The sequence below is a fragment of the Chiloscyllium punctatum genome, chromosome 44 (assembly GCF_047496795.1).
Source record: "Chiloscyllium punctatum isolate Juve2018m chromosome 44, sChiPun1.3, whole genome shotgun sequence".
NCBI classification, from domain to species: Eukaryota; Metazoa; Chordata; class Chondrichthyes; order Orectolobiformes; family Hemiscylliidae; genus Chiloscyllium; species Chiloscyllium punctatum.
In genome coordinates this window covers 60878711-60899085 of record NC_092782.1, presented here as the reverse complement: position 1 = coordinate 60899085, position 20375 = coordinate 60878711, and the positions used below count along the sequence as shown (strand labels likewise).

General features: G+C 44.7%; 1 protein-coding gene across 13 annotated transcripts in view; it reads left to right on the top strand.

Annotated features, from left to right (window-relative positions):
• Positions 1-20375, top strand: part of frmd4a (FERM domain containing 4A) — a 773221-nt gene that overhangs the window by 739189 nt on the left and 13657 nt on the right. For all 13 annotated transcript variants that reach the window (XM_072563058.1, XM_072563059.1, XM_072563057.1 and 10 more), the window contains 4 exons: positions 713-769; positions 1381-1618; positions 4313-4480; positions 8094-8956. In XM_072563058.1, coding sequence (XP_072419159.1) covers positions 713-769; positions 1381-1618; positions 4313-4480; positions 8094-8956 — 1326 coding nt within the window. The remainder of the gene's footprint in view (positions 1-712; positions 770-1380; positions 1619-4312; positions 4481-8093; positions 8957-20375) is intronic.

Sequence of the window (20375 nt, the reverse complement as noted above, 5' to 3'; positions counted from 1 at the left end):
CACTTGCCTGGATGGGGGCAGCTCCAACAACACTCAAGAAGCTCGACACCATCCAGGTCAAAGCAGCCCCCACTTGATTGGCACCACATCCAGAAACATCCACTCCCTCGCCCACCGACGCTCAGTAGCAGCAGGGTGTACTGTCTACAAGATTCACTGCCGAAATTCACCAAAGATCATCAGACAGCACCTTCCAAACCAATGACCACTTCTGTCTAGAAGGACAAGGGCAGCAGATACATGAGAACACCATCCCCTGCAAGTTCCCCTCTGAGCCACTGACCATCCTGACTGTCACTGGGTCAAAATCCTGGAATTCCCTCCCTAAGGGCATCGTGGGTCTACCTACAATATCTGGACTGCAAGACGGTTCAAGAAGGCAGCTCACCCCCACCTTGTCAAGGGGCAACTAAGGACGGGCAATAAATGCTGGACCAGCCAGTGACACCCACATCCTTTGAATGAATCAAAAGAAGGGTAACCTGTACTGTTGAGACATTTTGTAAGTTGTGTTCAAGTGAGAGGGGAATCTGATTTCTGTCTCTTGCCCACCTGGTATTCCCCAGTGAAAGTGATCACATCATGGTCCAAGCAAAACCGGCTTAAAATTCAGCCACAACCAGAGACGGTCATGTTATCAGCTCCACCCTCGTTCATCCATCCTGTACATTGTGCTGTTACATAAAATCCTTCCTTTGTGCTTTTCCCATAGAAGCAAACATTGGTTCTGAAGACAGCTCATTGTCAGATGCCCTGGTTCTTGAGGATGGTAAGTAATCTCTTCACTCAGTGTCTCATGTTGAGATGATGGGGCCGGGGAGCAGTCTTGTCAGGTCTTTTCATTACCTTACGGGAAGTTATTTCACAGGGAACAGCTTTTGGAAGCACCATTTACTCACCTTTCTCCCCACCCTCGCTGTTCCAACATTGCATGACGTTCATAAGCCCCAAAGCAAACTCCAGGGATGAAGGGGTTCTGTCAGCATGTAACCCATTACAATGAACTTCAAAAACTCAGAAGATTGGCCATGATTTACTGAACAGTCAAGTACGCTTGAGATTTCAGGTTTCTGGGCTTTAAGGTTAAAGGGAAAAGAATAAAAGGGAACCTGAGGGACAACATTTTTACACAGAGGGTGGTACGCATATGGAATGAGCTGCCAGAGGAAGTGGTTGAGGTGGGTGCATTAACAACATTTAAAAGACATTTGGACAAATACATGGATAGGAAAGGTTTACAAGGATATGGGCTAAGTGCAGGGAAATGGGGTTAGTGTGGAGGGGCATTTTTGTTGGCATGGACTGGTTTGGTCTGAAGGGCCTGTCTCTGTGCTATACAACTCTGTGACTCGACTCTCACTCTCCAATCATTTTTTGCAGAAGACTGTGACGTTACGAGTGTTTCATCACCGGTACAGTCACCTCATAAAGGCTTACCTCCCCGACCACCATCACACCAGAGACCCCCTCCCCCCCAGTCTCTGGATGGATTAAGGCAGCTGCACTACCATCGCAGTGATTATGACAAATCGCCCATCAAACCAAAAATGTGGAAAGAGTCGTCTTTAGACGAACCCTACGAAAAGGTCAAGAAGCGTGGATCTCACAGTCACTCCAGGTGAGTCGATGGTTTCAGGGAGACAGAGTTCACTACAGCTGGTAATGGCAGCAAAACAAAATCATGTCATTTGACATTCTCACACAGAATGCAGCTCCAGTATGGATCTTATTCCAGCAGAATCACAATGGACTGGATTTACTCCGGTGCTTCTGAGAGAAAATCTGTTCTTGTGTAGGTGATACCACGTGCAGTGCTTTTACTCAAGTGTCATTGGCTGCTTCAACAAAAGGCTCTTGTGATGCAGTGATAATGTCCCTATCTCTGAGCCAGGAGGCCTGGCTTCCCATCCCACCTGCTCCAAAGAGTGTATAATGTCATCTTTCAACAAGTGGCTCAGAAAATTCAGCAAACCTTTTATGATCCGGCACCTATGGGACAGGAGAGTACCAGCTAATCAAATATTTCCCGTTGAATCAAGGGGTCCCTATAATCAATGTAAAGACGTACCATGTAATAGAAACGTAATGCAGGGGTGGTACATATGACTGTTATAGTTTATTTGCAGCACAAATCACTTATGCAACTTTGCCTAAATAAAACGTACCAGCAGAGACCCTACTCACTCACACCTTCAACTGACTACTCAGACATTGCGGAGTATTTGAGATATATAAATTTTTATAGCGAGTGCCAGTTCATAAGGAGCTGATTAATACAAAGTGTACCTTAAACTCTTCAGTACTGGGCAATGGGGTTCAACTGGTCTCCCAACCATAACATGGGACTGAAACCTGGTCATTTTCATTTGCGGCTCATGTCAACAGTTACAACATTTTGAAGTAACTTTGTGCATGAAGTGCTGTTTCTGCTTTTTAATCTGGAATTAGAAGGTTCCTTGCCCCCAATCAGGAATTGTTAAATGTTAAATTGTTAAATGTTTGTATCTTTATTGTTGGAAAGGATGTTTTGTGCTGTTAGGATTGAGGTAAAGGGTGTGTGGCCGTTGCTGTCTAGTGTGTTGTACAGACATGTAGATATGAAGTAAACGCTGATTAAATTGCAAATAAAGAACATCAGTGAAAGTACAGTCAGGTTTGACTGGGGAATAGTGTGTAAGTGCTGGGAGTGAATACCCAGGTAAGCTCCCAGTGCTGAGAGGGATTCTGTTCATTACAATGGTCCACAGGGATGTATTGGCAGAGACACCTTGACTTCTCAGTGATGGATTTTCAATACCTCAGTTTGTGTTTCCAACCTGGGTTTTAGCAACAATTCCATTTGAAATTCTATTTTCATCCATCATTTTTTTTCCCTGTTTCTAAATATTATAAAATCTTCGAGTTACACGGTTTAAAGAAAAATGCCCTGACGTATGATTCACTGAGAAAAGAATGGGGGATGTTCTGTCTTTTGGCCATCATCTATCCCTCAACCAACCTTCCTGATATAAAGACAAAAGTAGAGTTATTGAGTCATACAGCACGGAAACAAATCCCTTGGGTCCAACCAGTCCATGCCAAACATAATCCCAAACTAAACTAGTCCCACCTGTCTGCCCCGGCCCATATCCCTCCAAATATTTCCTATTTATGTGCTTGTCATGTTGTTAATGGGCAGCACGGTGGCTCAGTGGTTAGCACTGCTGCCTCACAGTGCCAGGGACCTGGGTTCGATTCCAGCCTTGGGCGACTGTCTGTGTGGAGTTTGCACACTCTCCCTGTGTCTGTGTGGGTTTCCTCCAGGTGCTCCGGTTTCCTCCAACAATCCAATAATTTGCGGGTTAGATGAATTGGTTGTGCTAATTTGCCCACGTTCCAGGAAGTGTAGGTTAGGTGCATTAGTCAGGAGTAATGTAGAGGAATGGGTCTGAGAGGGTTACTCCTTGGATGGTCTGTATGGACTTGTCAGTCTGAATGGTCTGCTTCCACACTGTAGGGATTCTTTGATTATCCAAATGTCTTTTAAACATTGTAACTGTACCCACATCCACCACTCCCTCAGGAAGTTCATTCCACATGTGAACCACACTCTCCGTAAAAGATTTGTCCTTCATGTCTTTTTTAAATCTCTTTCCTCTCACACTAAAAATGTGCCCCCTCGCCTTGAAACCCCCAACCTAGGGAAAAAACAACTACCGTTAACCCTGTCTATACCCCTCATTATTTTATTAGTTTCTATAAGATGGCCTCTCGACCTCCAACGCTCCAGTTTGCGATTTCGGTTCGAGCAGCTTTTGGGATCTTGCTGTGTGAAAACTGGCTGCTGAGTTTCCTTACATCCCAGCAGGGTTCAGGGATGTTTGGCTGTGAAACTGATTGAAAGTTCTGAGGTCACGCAAGGTGCTATATAAATGCAAGTTTATTTTCTTAAGTGTTAAGTTTCTGGTTGAAGCTGACATGCCCATAGTTATAAATTTTCCTGTTTTCTGCAGTCCATCTCCAGTCAGCCAAAAATGTCCGACATTTGTCCTAATTAAGTATCTATTTTGTTTTTGGGCACTGTACCTTCCATGACCCACCAGGGCTACCAGCTGATGGATCTGGGTCATTTATTCAATCATGCAAAACACTCCAGTGACTGAGCTGTTGGACAAAGCACCAGAGTGTGACTCTCACAGTTTGCATCATCGTGGTTTTTTTCTATTGTAAATCTAGCCTCCATTTGCCGGGCATAACTCTGCAAATTAAATCTGCAATGTTTTGCTGAACTACAGCATTTGCAGTGACATTGTGTGTTTGTGTTACTCTCTAGTGGACACACACGGTTTCCCAGTGTAGGAAGCTGTGCAGAGGCAGGAGCTGGTGGCTCCCTACAGAGCAGTCCTGTAAGAAGTGCTTCCCACTGGAACTCCTCCCAGTCCAGCATGCCGTCCACACCAGATCTCCAGATCCGAAGTCCCGCGTATGTCCATTCCACACGGTGAGTGACCTGACAAAACTGCTGATGTTGGGGTTCAGGGGAAAAACATTCAGGGAGTGTGATTCGGAAACCTGAACAGGGAACCATGAAAGTACACACGGGTCTTCCAGCTCTGATCGAGAAGCTTAGATCGGGTTTTGAGAAGATTTGTAGCTCAGGTTGAGGTTCTGGAAGTAAGTTTGCTTGCTGAGTTGGAAGGTTTGTTTTCAGACATTTCGTCACCATACTAGGTAACATCTTCAGTGAGGCACTGGTGAAGCTCTGGTGGTATAGCCCACTTTTTATTTATGTGTTTAGGTTTCCTTGAGCTGGTGGTGTCATTTTCTGTGATGATGTAATTTCTTGTTGTGATGTAATTTCCTGTTCTTTTTCTCAGGGGATGATAAATGGGATCCAAGTGATGTATTTGTTGATAAAGTTCCGGTTGGAGTTCCATACTTCTAGGAATTCTCACGCGTGTCTCTGTTTGGCTTGTCCTCGGATGGACGTGTTGTCCTGGTCGAAGTGGTGTCCTTCCTCATCTTTACGTATCGATACTAGTGAGAGTGGGTCATGTCTTTTTGTGGCTAGTTGCTGTTCATGTATCTTGGTGACTAGTTTTCTGCCTGTTTGTCTAATGTAGTGTCTGTTACAGTTCTTGCAAAGTATTTTGTAAATGACGTTAGTTTTGCTCATTGTCTGTATAGGGTTTTCAAGTTCATTAGCTGCTGTTTTAGTGTGTTGGTGGGTTTGTGGCCTACCATGATGCCAAGGGGTCTGAGTAGTCTGGCAGTCATTTCCAAGGTGTCTTTGATGTAGGGGAGAGTGGCTACGGTTTCTGGACGTGTTTTGTCTGTTTGTTTGGGTTTGTTGCTGAGAAATCTGTGGACTGTGTTCATTGGGTACCTGTTCATTTCGACGACACTGTATAGATGATTTTCCTCTGCTCTTCATAGTTCCTCTGTGCTGCAGTGTGTGGTGGCTCATTGGAATAATGTTCTAATGCAGCTCCATTTGTGGGTGTTGGGATGATTGCTTCTGTAGTTCAGTGTTTGGTCCGTTTGTGTTGTTTTCCTGGAGATATTGGTTTGAAGTTCCCCATTGGCTGTTCACTCTACTGTGATATCTAGGAATGGCAGTTTGTTGTTGTTTTCCTTCTCTTTAGTGAATTTTATGCCAGTAATTGTCTTGATTGTCTTGAAGGTTACCTCTAACTTGTTTGGTTTAGTGATGACAGAGGGGTCATCCACATAGCAGATGCAAAGTTTGGGTTGGATGGTTGGCAGAGCTGTTTGTTCGAGTCTCTGCATTACTGCTAGCAGAGGCTAGTTTGTTGCTGAGAAATCGCAGCCTGTGTTCATTGGGTACCCGTTCTTTTGAATACACTGTATAGGTGATTTTTCTCTGCTCTTTGTAGTTCCTCTGTGCTAGCAGTAATGCAGACTTGAACAAACAAGGAAACCATCAGACCATTAATAATACCCCTGACTGGTACAAATTACACTAAAAAGGAGGAAAACCACAACAAGCTGCCATTCCTAGATGTCACTGTAGAGCGAACAGTCAATGGGGAACTTCAAACTTGCGTCTCCAGGAAATCAACACATACTGACCAAATATTGAACTACAGAAGCAATCATCCCAACACCCACAAACAAAGCTGCATCAGAACATTATTCCAACAAGCCACCACACACTGCAGCACAGAGGAACTACACAGAGCAAAGGCAAATCACCTATACAGTGTATTCGAAGAGCACAGGTACCCCCAATGAACACAGTCCGCTGATTTCTCAGCAACAAATTCAAACAAGCAGACAAAATGCATCCAGAAACTCTAGCCACTCTCCCCTATATCAAAGTTATCTCGGAAATGACTGCTAGACTACTCAGACCCCTTGGCATCATGGTAGGCCACAAACCCACCAACACACTAAAACAACAGCTAATGAACTTGAAAGACCCTATACAGACAAAAAGCAAAATTAATGTCATTTACAAAATACCGTGCAAGAACTGTAACAAACACTACATTGGACAAACAGGCAGAAAACTAGCCACCAGAATACATGAACACCAACTAGCCACAAAAAGACATAACCATCTCTCATTAGTATCCTCACATACGGATGAGGAAAGACACCACTTCGACTGGGGACAACACATCCATCCTAGGACAAGCCAAACGGAGACACGTGCGAGAATTCCTAGAAGTATGGCATTCTAACCGGAACTCTATCAACAAACACGTTGACTTGGATCCCATTTATCACCCCCTGAGAAAAAGAACAGGAAATGACATCACCACAGGAAATGATATCACCAACCCAAGGAAACCTAAACACATAAATAAAAAGCAGGCCATACCACCAGTGCTTTATCCGGAGGTTCACTGAAGATGTTACCTAGTATGGTGACGAAACATCTGAAAATGAGCCTACCAGCTCAGCGAGCAATCCTACATCCAGAAGCTTAGATCACTCTTTGAAATGTTGACGGTAAAATGATGTCAGACATTCAATTCTCCCCCTTTCTCTCACTCTGATCTCTCTGTATTCAGCCTCCTATCCTATTCTAATGAAGCTTAATGGAAAGTTGAGGAATAGCAACTTTTCAATGAAGCACTTTACAGCTTTACAATTAATGTTGAGTTCAGTTATTTTAGAACGAGAGTTGTTTCTGTTTTTCAGATGGCTGTTGTTGGTGATGTTACTGTTTTACTTATTTCTAGCTCCTCAAGACTCGCTTGTTTCTCACTTTCTTCATTTACCATCTCCTTTCTGCTTTGCTCTGTCAGCCCTTCCCATCATTAAATCTCTCTAGCCACCTCTTTATCACTGACCTTTGTGTTCGTTCTCCCTTCTCTGCCAAACACCTCTCCATCTTCTCTCTCCTCCTGCTGCCTAAGTGACTAAATTATAACACAATGACTTTGACATCCGAACAAAGGCAACAGAAGCCGGGAATGTTTTTACTGGAAAAGAAGTTTGTTGAGTAGTTCAAGATTCTTGTAGCCAGGTGTGGCTTGGACTTTAATGATCACAAGGTATCATGAGTTCAAGCTTAGAAGAGGGAGATGCAGAGGCGAACTGCATTATGCAGAGAGCGTGGTGTATTGGTAATGTCACTAGATTAGTAATCAGGAACTTCAGGCTAATGTCTGGGGTCATGGGTTCCCATCCCCCAAGGCAGCTGGTTAGATATAAATTTAATAAACTATGGAATTGAAAGCTGTCAATCATTGTTAAAATCCTATCTCAGGTACTTTGGGGAAGGCGATCTGCCAACTTTACCCCATCTGGCCGAAATGTAACTCCAGGCCCAGAGCAATGTGGATGGTTCTTAGCTACCCTCTGGGCAATTAGGGATGGGCAATAAATACTGAACCAGCCAGTGATGCCCACGTCCCATGGACAAATAATTTAATAAGTGGATAATTTTGCCTGCAAGATTGTGGATCAGAGATTGTTAGTAAGTACAGGGAGTGGGATAGTATTTGGCAGGGGGTTCAAAAGCTGCACAGTATCCACAGTACATTTAAGGCATATAACCTGGCCTGCAACGATCTCCTTGTTTCTGTACATCCCTAAGGGGCAAATTCCAAAGGTAACGATCTGTTTGTTCACTTTTCCAGGTTGGTAGATATCAGCCCAACTCGTCTGCACAGTTTAGCACAGCACTTTAGACACAGGAGTGCCAGTCTGGAATCCCAGGGCAAGCCGGTTGTGTCAGAGAACGAAACAGGGAGTCCGGATTTCTATACCCCAAGGACTCGGAGCAGTAACGGCTCTGACCCTTTAGACGACTGCTCCTCCTGCACCAGCCACTCTAGCTCAGAACACTACTACCCAGCTCACATGCATGCCAACTACTCCACTCTTGCTGAGGACTCGCCCTCCAAGGCCAGGGAGCGGCAGAGGCACCGATCCGCTGGGAATCTCGGATCCTCCAATTCAGGGAGCATGCCCAACCTAGCTGGTAAGAACGGCACCGGCAATGGCAGTGGGTTTTACCTGCACAGCCAGAGCCAGCCTTCCTCCCAGTATAGGATTAAAGAATATCCTCTGTACATTGAGGGGAGTCCGACACCGGTGGTGGTGCGCAGTTTGGAAAACGACCAAGAAGGACACTACAGTGTGAAAGCACAATTTAAAACGTCAAACTCCTACACAGCGGGTGGGATCTATAAGGATTCTTGGCACGGCGATGATATTGATTCAGTAAAACTGACTCCGTCACGCTCACAAGTTGTTAGGACTCCATCGCTTGTTAAAGATAACCCTGAGAGAAACACAAACAGAACTGCGTTGTCTGATGAACTACGCTCGTGGTATGAAAGGTCTTCAGCCACGCTGAAGGAACACAACAGACTCTCTCATACAAGCTCTGACTCATCAGACAGGAGCTCCCCGTACAGCACAAGCCAGAGCACCTTCCTGGCTCACAGCAGGATAACCCGAATGCCTCAACCTTCCAAAGCAACATCAGCTGTTTCAGGTAAAACTTGCAATTCGTTCACTGTTTAAACAGATGCACAGAATTATTATGGCACAGAAGGAGGGCATTTGGCCCATCGTTCCATCTCTGCAACAAGCATTCTGCCTTGGTGCCTTTGCCTTATACTCTTGTCCATTGCTTCTGTTCAGATAATTACCCAATGCCTCAGTTGAGAACCACCTCCACCACATTTCCAGGCAATGTATTCCTCCCCTAACCACTCAACGGGTGAAAGCATTTTTCTCAGATCACACTCGCAACATTTGTTAAATCTATTGCTCTCAAACCCTCTTTCTGAGTGAGAACAGTCTCTCCCTATCTACTCTATCTAGATTTCTCATGATTTTCAAAACCTCTATCAGATCTCCTCTTGGCCTTCTTCTCCCCAGGGAAAACCCATCTCGATTTCTCGAATCCATTCTCATAATGGGAGTTTCTCATGTCTGGAACCAACTTTGTAAATCTGTCCTTCACTCTTTCCATTGTATTTACAGAAAAGAAACAGGCCATTTGGCCCATCTGCTCCATGCTAGTGTTTCTCTTCCACAAGAGCTTCCTCCTACCCTCTCCATTTCACCCTTTCACCATATCCTTTTATTTGATTCTCCCTCGTGTCTTGATCCAGCTGCTCCTTGAATGCATGATATCACGCTCAGTTACTCTGTGTGATAGTAAGCTCCATATCAAACCACTTTCATTTTTAGCATTTGAATACAATCTTCCTGTGCATCTGTGCACAAACGACAGGATGTGGAAATGAGAAGACATACCATGAAATGTTGTTATGCTGTGGTTTCTTGCTTGCTTTTTAAGCAGAGGTGTTATATGTGTGAAATCTAACTGGTGATATTATCACGTGAACACAACTTGGATGAGTGTCAGGCGAAGTTCAATTTGTAGCACTCTGGTGTTGGAGTCAAAGCGTTCAAGTCTCAATTCAGGGCTTCAGCGCAAAAGTCATGGTGAGAGATTGCTGTACAGTTGGTGATAACATCTTTATTTTGTGATGTCAAACAGAGCTCCCATACGCTCTCTCAGGTAGTTGGAAACACCACCATCTGCAGGTTTCCCTCCAAGCCACTCACCACCCTGACTTGGAAATATATCCATTATTATTCCTTCGGCATCAAAATCCTGAAACTCTCCCTAACAGCACTGCGGGTCATTCTGCAGCACATGGACTGCTCACCCCCACTTTCTCAAGAGGCAACTATTGGCTGATAGCCAGTGATGCTCACTTTCTACGAATGAATAATTTGAAGGGTCCTCGGTACTGTTTCGAAGATGAGAAGGGGAGTTCTCCCTAGTCTCACGGACAATATTTATTCTTCAATCAGCATCATACAATATAGGTTATCTGGTCTTTATCACATTACTCACTATGAGAGCTGACTGGACCTCCTGTATTACAGCTGTAACTATACTTAAAAAAATTCCTTCATTGGCTTTGGGATACTCTCAGGTTATGAAAGACGCTCTGTAAATGTAAGCCTCATATGTATTCAACGTGTTAATACCTCAGCAGAATAATGATAAAGATGTTAGATATGAATGAGTGAAGAGTTAGTATGAAAATAACATGAATGTAGAGTCCCCCTCATCCTTCCAGACCATTGGGCTGCTCTGTCATTGGAAAGAGATGATTGGTGGGAGTTTCACCTGAGGGTCAGCCCACTCCAGCTTGGGGGGAGATGGTAAGGAGGAGAGTGTGATGGGAATTGAATCCACGCTGTTGTATTGCAAACCAAATATTTTTCAATGTAACTTCCAGTCGTCTGTGTCCAAAGTGACCAGTTGCTGCAGTGATCATTTTTTGATGATTTATTGTGTATGATGGGCAGTAGTGGCTGGATAATCACCACAAACACATGAAGCATGACTGAGCATTACCCCAAGGTGCAGTGTGAGGCACTGAAATGTGGAGCCAGGTGGATTTGACGGTTCAGGAGAAGAAATTCCTCGGTCCTGCCTCACTCGAGAGAGCTGCTCTTTTTGAGATCACCCTGTCCAGAGAGTGAGGTTTCCATTTTTGCTGAACATTTAGTGTGGTAAATGATCCAGGGCAAAGCAGCCCGTTTGATTGGCATCACAATTAAAACACCCACTCCCTCCACCACTGATGCTCAGTAGCAGCAGTGTGTACCATCTACATGATGCACTGCAGAATTTCGCCAAAGATTCTCAGCTGGCACCTTCCAAACTCACGACTGTCTTGAAGGACAAGAGCAACCAATACATGGGAACACCACCCCCTGCAAGCTCCCCTCCAAGGACTCACCATCCTGACTTGGAAAGTTATCGCATTCCTTCAGTGTTGCTGGGTCGAAATCCTGGAATTCCCACTCTAAGGGCACTGTGAGTCAAGCTACAGCACATTGAGTACATCGGTTCAAGAAGGCAACTCACCCACACCTATTCAAGGGGGAAACTAGGCTGGGCCCAGCCAGTGACACCCACATCCCACAAATGAGTTAGAAAAAAACCCACCTCTATGAGTTATCAGTCAGTGTCATTGACCCTCACTCTCCTAAAACCAGAAGTTAGTGAAGAATTTTGAGGATCAGCATTTGAAGTTTTCACACATTTTTCGGGGTTAAAATTGACCCCCTTAAATGGCCATGAAAGAAGCCCCAGTTTCACCAGTAAACCAGGAACGGTAACCGTACACCCACAACAATTCCATCTGGAAACCACATGAGAAAACAAACAAAAAACCGCATGCTGCCGAGAGAGCCACTAACATATTACGAGGAATTTACTCCTTGGAGCGCCCATGAGTTTGAGCTGTGTGACTCCAGAATCATGGAGCTAGCAATACAAACTCTGTTCATCCCTTCAACAAAACAGAAACTCTTTAATTGCGAGATAAAGCACTGAGAGCTTTAAGTACATGAGTTGTTGATGTCACATAGGAGCCTGCATTCTGGATTTAAATAAACAGGAAGCAGTTTGCTCCCGTTATACTCCACCCTGCAAATAAGAAAGCACAGGCAATTGCTCTGTAATGCCAGTCCTGTAATTAGAATCCTGTAATGCCAGTCTGATTGTTACATTGGAATTTTGTCTCCATCTTGATTTCTAAATCCCACTTTTCAAACTTGTTCCAGTTGCTCTACCTCTAGCCCAATGTCTGGAGACTTTTTTTGCATTTCCACAAATGGTAAGGTTTGTCTGCATCCCCAATTCCACCACAGAGTTCCCTCTAATTTGCTCCCATCGCTACTGTCCTCAAGGGAACATTACTCACACAGTAATTTTGTTGCTTGGTGTAAGAACATTTGCATTCTTGTAGTGCCTTTCACAACCACAGGCCATCCCAAAACTCTTTACAGCCAATGAAATATTGGAAAGCATGGTCATTGTTGTAATCCGGGGAAACAACCCCAATTTGCAAACAGGAAGCTCCCATAAACGGTAGTGTGAAAATGACCAGATCAGCGAGTTTTATTCATTCACGGAATGGGGGCATCACAGGCTGGGACCAGCATTGACTGCCCGTCCCTAGTTGCCCTTGAGAAGGTGATGGTGAGCTGCCTTGTTGAACTGGAGAGGAAATTCCAGGATTTTGGTCCGGTGACAATGAAGGAACAGTGATATATTCCCAAGTCAGGATGGTGAGTGGTTGGGAGGGGAAACTTGTAGGGACTAGTGCTCCCATGTTGCTGCTGCCCTTGTCCTTCCAGGTGGTAGTGGTCATGGCTTTGGAAGGAGCCTTGCTGAATCACTGCAGTACATCAGCCGATGGTACACACTGCTGCCACTTTTGCATATTGCTTAAAATGTCACGCAATTATACAGAAAGTAAACATAGCATTGACAGGAAGTGCACACCGCAGACAAGACTGAGGGATGTTAATGTTTTGGAACAGTTCAGAGCAGATTTACTAGAGTAATCCTTGGAATGGGCAGATGGCTTTATGAGGAAACTCTGGACAGGCTAGGCCTGTATCCTCTGGAGCTTAGAAGAGTCGGAAGGGATGTGGGATCCTGTGGGAACATGACCAAGTGGATGTGAAAAGGAGGCTTCCTCCTGTGGGAGAATCTAGAACCAGGGGGCGGAGTTTAAAAGTAAGGGAGATGTCCATTTAAAACAGAGATGAGGGAACATTTTATTTTGGAATTCCCTTTCTCCAAAGGCAGTGGATGCAGACCCTTTAAATATTTTGAAGGCAGAGGTAGGGAGATTCTTGATGACCAAGGGGATGGGGGATTATTGGGGGATGTGCGGGAATGTAGAGTTAAAGTTATAAATCAGATTATTGAATGGGGGAGCAGGCGTGAAGGACTGAATGGATTCTAGATTAGAGTGGTGCTGGAAAAACACAGCAGGTCAGGCAGTATCCGAGGAACAGGAAAATCAACGTTTCAGGCAAAAGCCCTTCATCAGGAATAGAGGCAGGGTGGAAAGATAAATGAGAGGGGAGTGGGGGTGGGGAGAATATAACAAAGAGTACAATAGGTTAATGGGGTTGGGGATGGGGGTGATAGGTCAGAGAGGAGGGTGGAGTGGATAGGTGGGAAGGAAGATAGGCAGGTAGGACCGGTCATGAGGGTGGTGCTGAGCTGGAAGGCTGGAGCTGGGGTAAGGTTGGGGAAGGGGAAATGAGGAAACTATTGAAGTCCACATTGATGCCCTGGGGTTGAAGTGTTCCGAGGCGGAAGATGAGGTGTTCTTCTTCCAGGCGCCGGGTGATGAGGGAGCGGCGGTGGAGGAAGCCTAGGACCTGCATGTCCTCCGCAGAGTGAGAGGGGGAGTTGAAATGTTGGGCCACGGGGCGGTGTGGTTGATTGGTGGACTGAATGGACTGAAGTGATTGAAGGACTAAAAGGCCTACACCTCACAGTGGTGGCTTCTATACAGGATAGTTCATCTTCTGTGCTTTCACCACGTGGAGTGGCACCCTGCAACAGGGACGATGGGAACTAGCATGAACTCTTGGGAGTGGAAACAGGTCACTGCGGTCACTCTCTACCAAGGTTTCCTAATCTGCATTTTCCAAACACACCACCGCACAACCGTCGAGAGGACCAGGGCAGTAGATGCAAGGAAGCATCATCACCAACAGGTTCCCCACCAAGCCACCCTGACTTGGAAATATCTCACCGTTCCTCCAGCATCACTAGCTCAGAATCCTGGAACTCCCTTCCTCATGGCATTGTGGGTCAACCTGCATCAAGGATCTGAGCGATTCAGGGCAGCTCATGACCAGGGGAATTATGGATTTGTCCCGTGAACAAACAAAACAAAATAACCCCCACTTCACCCTGAAGCTCTCTCACTGAGAGAGGCATTTCGAGAGCCCTGCGTGGCCATCTCAATGGGAAACAACTGAGGCCAGAGGAGATCATTTGAAAGCAGATTGATTTTGCATACTGCTTCTGTCAAGGCAGAGTTTTCCCAGGAGCTGAGGGAGGTTCAGGAGGAGGGGAATAAATACATTCTTCGAGTTATTTGAAAGAGAGGAAATGGAACATGAAAAGCAACCACTCAACCAACTGACAGTTCCTCAAGTCGTTGCAATAACCCTGAAAGACTAATGGTGTCGAAGCTCAGCATGAAGCAGGAATGAAAACCCCATTTTAAGACTGAAACTTCTCTCAATTTCATTTTTAAGAAAATATCATTTGATCCACTGCACTCATTTCCTCGCCAGCCATATCCTGCAGTCTCTCGTAGACTCTATTCAAGAGATTTAATTTCCTGAGGGAAGTGACATTCAATAGGCAACACTTCCTTAGAAGATAAAAATAGTTTAGTGACATTCCTTTTGAAATCCCCAAAGATAACATAAAAAGGAGCAGAATCTCTGGTCGACAATGTAAATTAGACTGCTCAGGCCTGTTAAATTCTACACATGACACTTTTGATTTAAATATCTGTGAATTATTTGTTGTTACTGTACTTTATCCTCACTTCTTTCAGATATCCTCTGCGGTAAACTACAGTGTCGGTCATAACGACAGTAACTTATTTCTGTAAAGCACTTCCATGAACAAAACCATCCAGGGCACTTCATAGGAACATTATTATAAATTAAAATTTGATAAAGAGCCAAATAAGGAGATCTCTGCACAGATGAGCAAAAGGTTTGAATGAATTGAATTAGCTTTATTATCATATCTACTGAAATGAGTACAGTGAAAAGTTTATAGTTACCACAGCATATCGCCATCTCAGGTACAAAGGTACCTGGCACAGATACTTAAGATCAAATTCTTAGGAAACAAAAATAGATTAGAAAAGTAAAGAAAAAAATAGTCTGGCATTATATGTCATAGGAATAAATTAGAGAAAAGAAGTAAAAATTACAGAATATCAGTAAAAGATGTAGATTTTTGGGAGTGTTCACAGGGAGGACACAGAGGGATGTAGTTTGGGACTTTCATTAGATATAGACCGTACGATTTAGGATCAGATTGAGGCCATTCAGCCCATCGAGTCTGCTCTATTTCCAGAGTTTAGCACCTTAACGGTTGTAGGCACAACCTCTCCAGTGGAGGAGCGGCTGGCGTTGGAACGCTGTCAAAAGGCCAGAGGTAGATGACACAGATATCTCAGAGGGTGATAGGCCTGGGGAAGGTTTCAGAGGTAGACGGGGGTAAAGCCACGGAGGAATTTCAAAACATGGATGAGACATTTGGAATTAAGCCATTGGTTGACTGCGGGCCAGTGTAGGTCTGTAAGCACAAGGGTGATGAGGGAGCTGGACTTCCTCCCAGGTATTACAGGCACCAGAGTTTTATATGATCTCAGAGCACGGGAGATTATTCAGGTAGAATCATACAGCAACAAAAGCAGACCCTTCAGTCCAACTCACCCATGTTGGCCAAACTTCCCAAATTAAACTAGTCCCACTTGCCTACATCTGGCCCATTTCCCTCTCAATATTCATGCACTTATCCACATGGCTTTGAAATATTGGAATTGTACCTGCATCTATCACTTCCTCTGCCATTTCATTCCACATACGAACCCCACCCTCTGTGTGAAATCTTTCTCCTCTCACCTTGAAAGGATGTGCATCAGATTTGTCAACTTTAGTGATAACTAAAAGGCACAAAGTGAGGCTTCAGCAGCAAGTGTTGGACCATGATGTCTGCATTTCTGTATCTACTATATTGAACATTTCCCAACACGTGGCTCTGCACGAAGAGAGTTGATCTAAATGATAACAAGTCACCTAAAATACAATATGAATTCTAAACAGTTGTCGATCAATCAAGCAATCTTTTTGAAGCTGAAATCAAATGCTCCATGGTTACTATCGTTACTTTATATTTCATTGTTGGCTCTAGGGTTTATTAATCCAATTATTGCATAAGGAACTCTCTCAAAATTCCACTGTAACCCCCAGGTAAACAGACAGGGAGCGAAAGGAAAGATCATAACTTGCACTCATCACACATTGTCCTTGGTAACAGCACAAGTTCCAGGCAATGACCATCAGCAACAAAAGATAATCTAACTCTGGGCAACGGCTTGTCATATGAGGAACGGTTGAGGGTTTTGGGTCTGTACTCAATGGATGAGTGGGGATCTGATTAAAACTTAGAGAATAGCGAGAGGCATGGAAAGAGTGGATGTGGAAACAATGTTTCCGTTAGTAGGAGACACCAGAATAATTGAATCCCTGCAGTGTGGAAGCAGGCCATTCAACCCATCGAGTTCACACACCCCTATCCTATCCCTGTATTTCCCATGGCCAATCCACCTAACCTACACATCCCTGAACACTATGGGCAATTTCCCATGGCCAATCCACCTAACCTACACATCCCTGAACACTATGGGCAATTTCCCATGGCCAGTCCATCTAACCTACACATCTACTGTGGAAGGAAACATGAGCACCTGGAGACACAGGGAGAATGTGCAAACTTCACACAGTTGCCTGAGGATGGAATTGAACCTGTGTCCCTGGTGCTGTGAGGCAGCAGTGCTAACCACCATGCCACCTGCCAACCATAGACAGACCACTAGGACTGAGGGCACAGCCTCAGAGTAAAGGGGCGACCCTTGGGGGGTGGTGAATCTGTGGAACTCAGTGCAGTAGAGGACTGTGGAGGCCACGTCATCGAGTGTCTTGAAGACAGAGCTAGATGGGTTCTTGGTAAGTAAAAGGATTAAGGGTTATGGAGAGAGGGCAGGAGAAACATATCAGCCATGATCGAATGACAGAGCAGACTCAGTGGGCCGAATGGCCTGATTCTGCTCCTATATCATATGGTCTTATGGAACACCGCCACCAGAATGTTTTCCTCCAGACCACTGACCATCCCGACCTGGGACTATATCAGCTGTTCATTCACTATCCTGACAGCACCCTTCCTGACAGCACAGTGGGTGTCCCTACATCATATGGACTACAGTGATTCTCAAAGGTAGCTCACCACCACCTTCTCCAGAACAATTAGGGATGTGGTCGAGCCAGCGACACCCACATTCAATGAATGGGCAAAATGAAACTTCATTTCACAATCAGTGATGTTATTCATCACTGAATCCTCAAGTATCAATATCCTGTGAGTTAGCTTTGACCAGAATTGGACTAACCATATAAACAGTGGCTGCAAGAGCAGGTCAGAAACTAGGAGGGTTGCAGTGAGTAACTCCCTTCCTGACTCCCCAAAGCCTGTCCACCATCTACAAGGCACAAGTAATGGAATATTCCCCACTTGCCTGGATGGGGGCAGCTCCAGCAACACTCAAGAAGCTCGACACCATTCAGGACAAAGCAGCCAACTTGATTGCCACCACAATCACAAACATCCCGTCCCTCCCCCACCAACGCTCAGTAGCAGCAGTGTGTACCAGCTACAAGATACACTGCAGAAACTCACCAAAGATCCTCAGACAGCACCTTCCAAAACTCTGACCACTTCCATCTAAAAAGACAAGGGCAGCAGATACATGGGAACACTACCCCCTGCAAGTTCCCCTCTGAGCCACTCACTATCCTGACTTGGAAATATATTGCTGTTCCTTCAGTGTCACTGGGTCAAAATCCTGGAATTCCCTTCCTCAGGGCATTGTGGGTCTACCTACTGCAGCGGATCAAGATGGCAGCTCACTCCCACCTTCTCAAGGGGGCAAATAGGGATGGGCAATAAACACTGGCCCAGCCAGTTATCTCATTAAAGAAATTCTTTCAATTCCTAAGCTTCAACCTACCTTAGTTTATCCACCACTGACCATGACATCCATCCCTTATTACCCCTGACTATGACCATTCTGTTTCTGTCCTTGCTGACCTTTCACACTCTGTAAAGCTGTATTCATCCAAAACTCTGTTGATCATAACTGAACTTGCACCAAGCCCATTCACCTATCACTGCTCTGCTGACTGACCTACAGTGGCTCCTTGCCTAACATTCCCTCGGTTTTCAAATCTTTACCCTTGTTTTCAAATCCTTGCTTTGCATCCCCACCCTCTCTTTCTCTACTTTGTCCAGACACACATCTCTGGCCCTTTCGACCTCCTTGATTTTAATCACTCCAGCAGTGGTAGCCATGCTTTCAGCACCTGGGTCCTTGGTCCTGGAAATCTCTCCGTTAGCCTTTCTTTCTCCTTACCACCCCCATCCCTGCTTTCCTCCATTGAGATGCCCCTTGAAGCCTATCTCTCCAAACTGCATTTATATCTCCTGATGTGAGTTGCTGTCAAAAATGTTTATTTTGGAAACATTACGTAATTAGAGTAGATTACTTACAGTAGTGGAAACAGGCCCTTCGGCCCAACAAGTCCACACCAACCTACTAATCCAGAATCCTGCAACCCACCCCCCTACATCTAAAGCTACAGGCAATTTAGCATGGCCAATTCACCTAACCTGCATATTTTTTGGACTGTGGGAGGAAACCAGAGCACACCCACACAAACACAGGGAGAATATGCGAACTCCATACAGACAGTTGCCTGAGGCAGGAATTGAACCCTGGTCTCTGGCGCTTTGAGGCAGCAGTGGTAACCACTGAGCCACCATGCTACCCACCTGCCTTAAGCACCTGGGGATATCATATTGAAAGGTCACTGTATAAATGCTAATTGTTGATGACATATTCGAACTTTTATTTAATAAAAGCCTCTGCATCAGAGCTTCATAAACTGAACACTGTGGCAACTAGTCATCATAACTTTAAAAAAGGAACCCTTGTACTGCTGCAAAAATTAACAATCAACAATATAGTTAATATTGCCGAGAAATAGTTTGTTAAAGGTATCTGAATTTTGGGCCAATGTTATATTAGCTTTGCAATCCAACCACCCCACTCTTGCTAAATTCTAAACATGTGCAACGTTAGCTGTGCTTCTGTGATTGGACAATATTTGCTAAGTATATTAGTGAACTAATGATTGCATTGACAATCAGTTCAAGACTGTAATTCAGGCTCACAGTGTGGCGCTTTGTGCAACCAGAAAACAGGTATTTACAGAGGAGAAAGTGAGGAGTACAGATGCTAGAGATCAGAGAGTGTGTTGCTGGGAAAGCACAGCAGGTCAGGCAGCATCTGAGGAGCTGGAGAATCGACGTTTCGGGCATAAGCTTCTCCTGCTCCTTGGATGCTGCCTGACCTGACGAATTTACAGTGCCTGTTTGCAGACAGTAAGAACACATACAGTAAACACACTGTACCTGTTCCAACAGAACAAGATAAGCGTCAGTCATTCTTTGGTTCATTGCTCAAGATTTTAGCCTGAGGTATCAAAGTTAACTTACGCAGTTTAAATTGAAATATAATTTGGCAGTTGACAGTTAGTCATCATCAAACTGGTGCATTCCCCAGTGGCTGTACCAATTGGAATCCACTTACTAACCAGTCATCACTCTGTTTCCATTACATTGGTATTTCTTGCACATGATGATATTGTCCTTATGGTGCAGGATAAAAGAGTTTGATAAAATGCGTCTTTTCACAGCAAGATCTGACCTATGAAATGACTGGAGTATATGTTTGGGCACTTGACATTAATTTCCTAATGTCACAGATTCCTGATGGGGAACTTTACCTGTTGATGATGCAGATGTGAAATGTCACTGCCCATAAAGTTTTGATATTTGCTCTAGTCAAAATTGAGCAGCACTGTAACCTGAAATCTGGATTGGTTTAGGACCAGGGCCAGGTTGGAATGCTACCCCTTACTTGCAAAATGCAGATTTGTTGTAATTATATTGTGTGACTTAGAAGTAACTTTTAAATCGAGCATACCTTCTGAATTACCATAGACACTTGACTAACGGTCAGTCTAGTGTCAAAAATCAATCCCAACTTTTGACCAAACTTTCCGAACACTTGAGTGGATTATGGAGAAGCACAGTGCTGGAGGCAGCTGCCCAGCTCCCTCAACCTCAGGTCTCCCTTGTCTGTGCTGCCTCGGGGAGGACACGCTTAATAGACACAGACTCCAACCCAGCATTC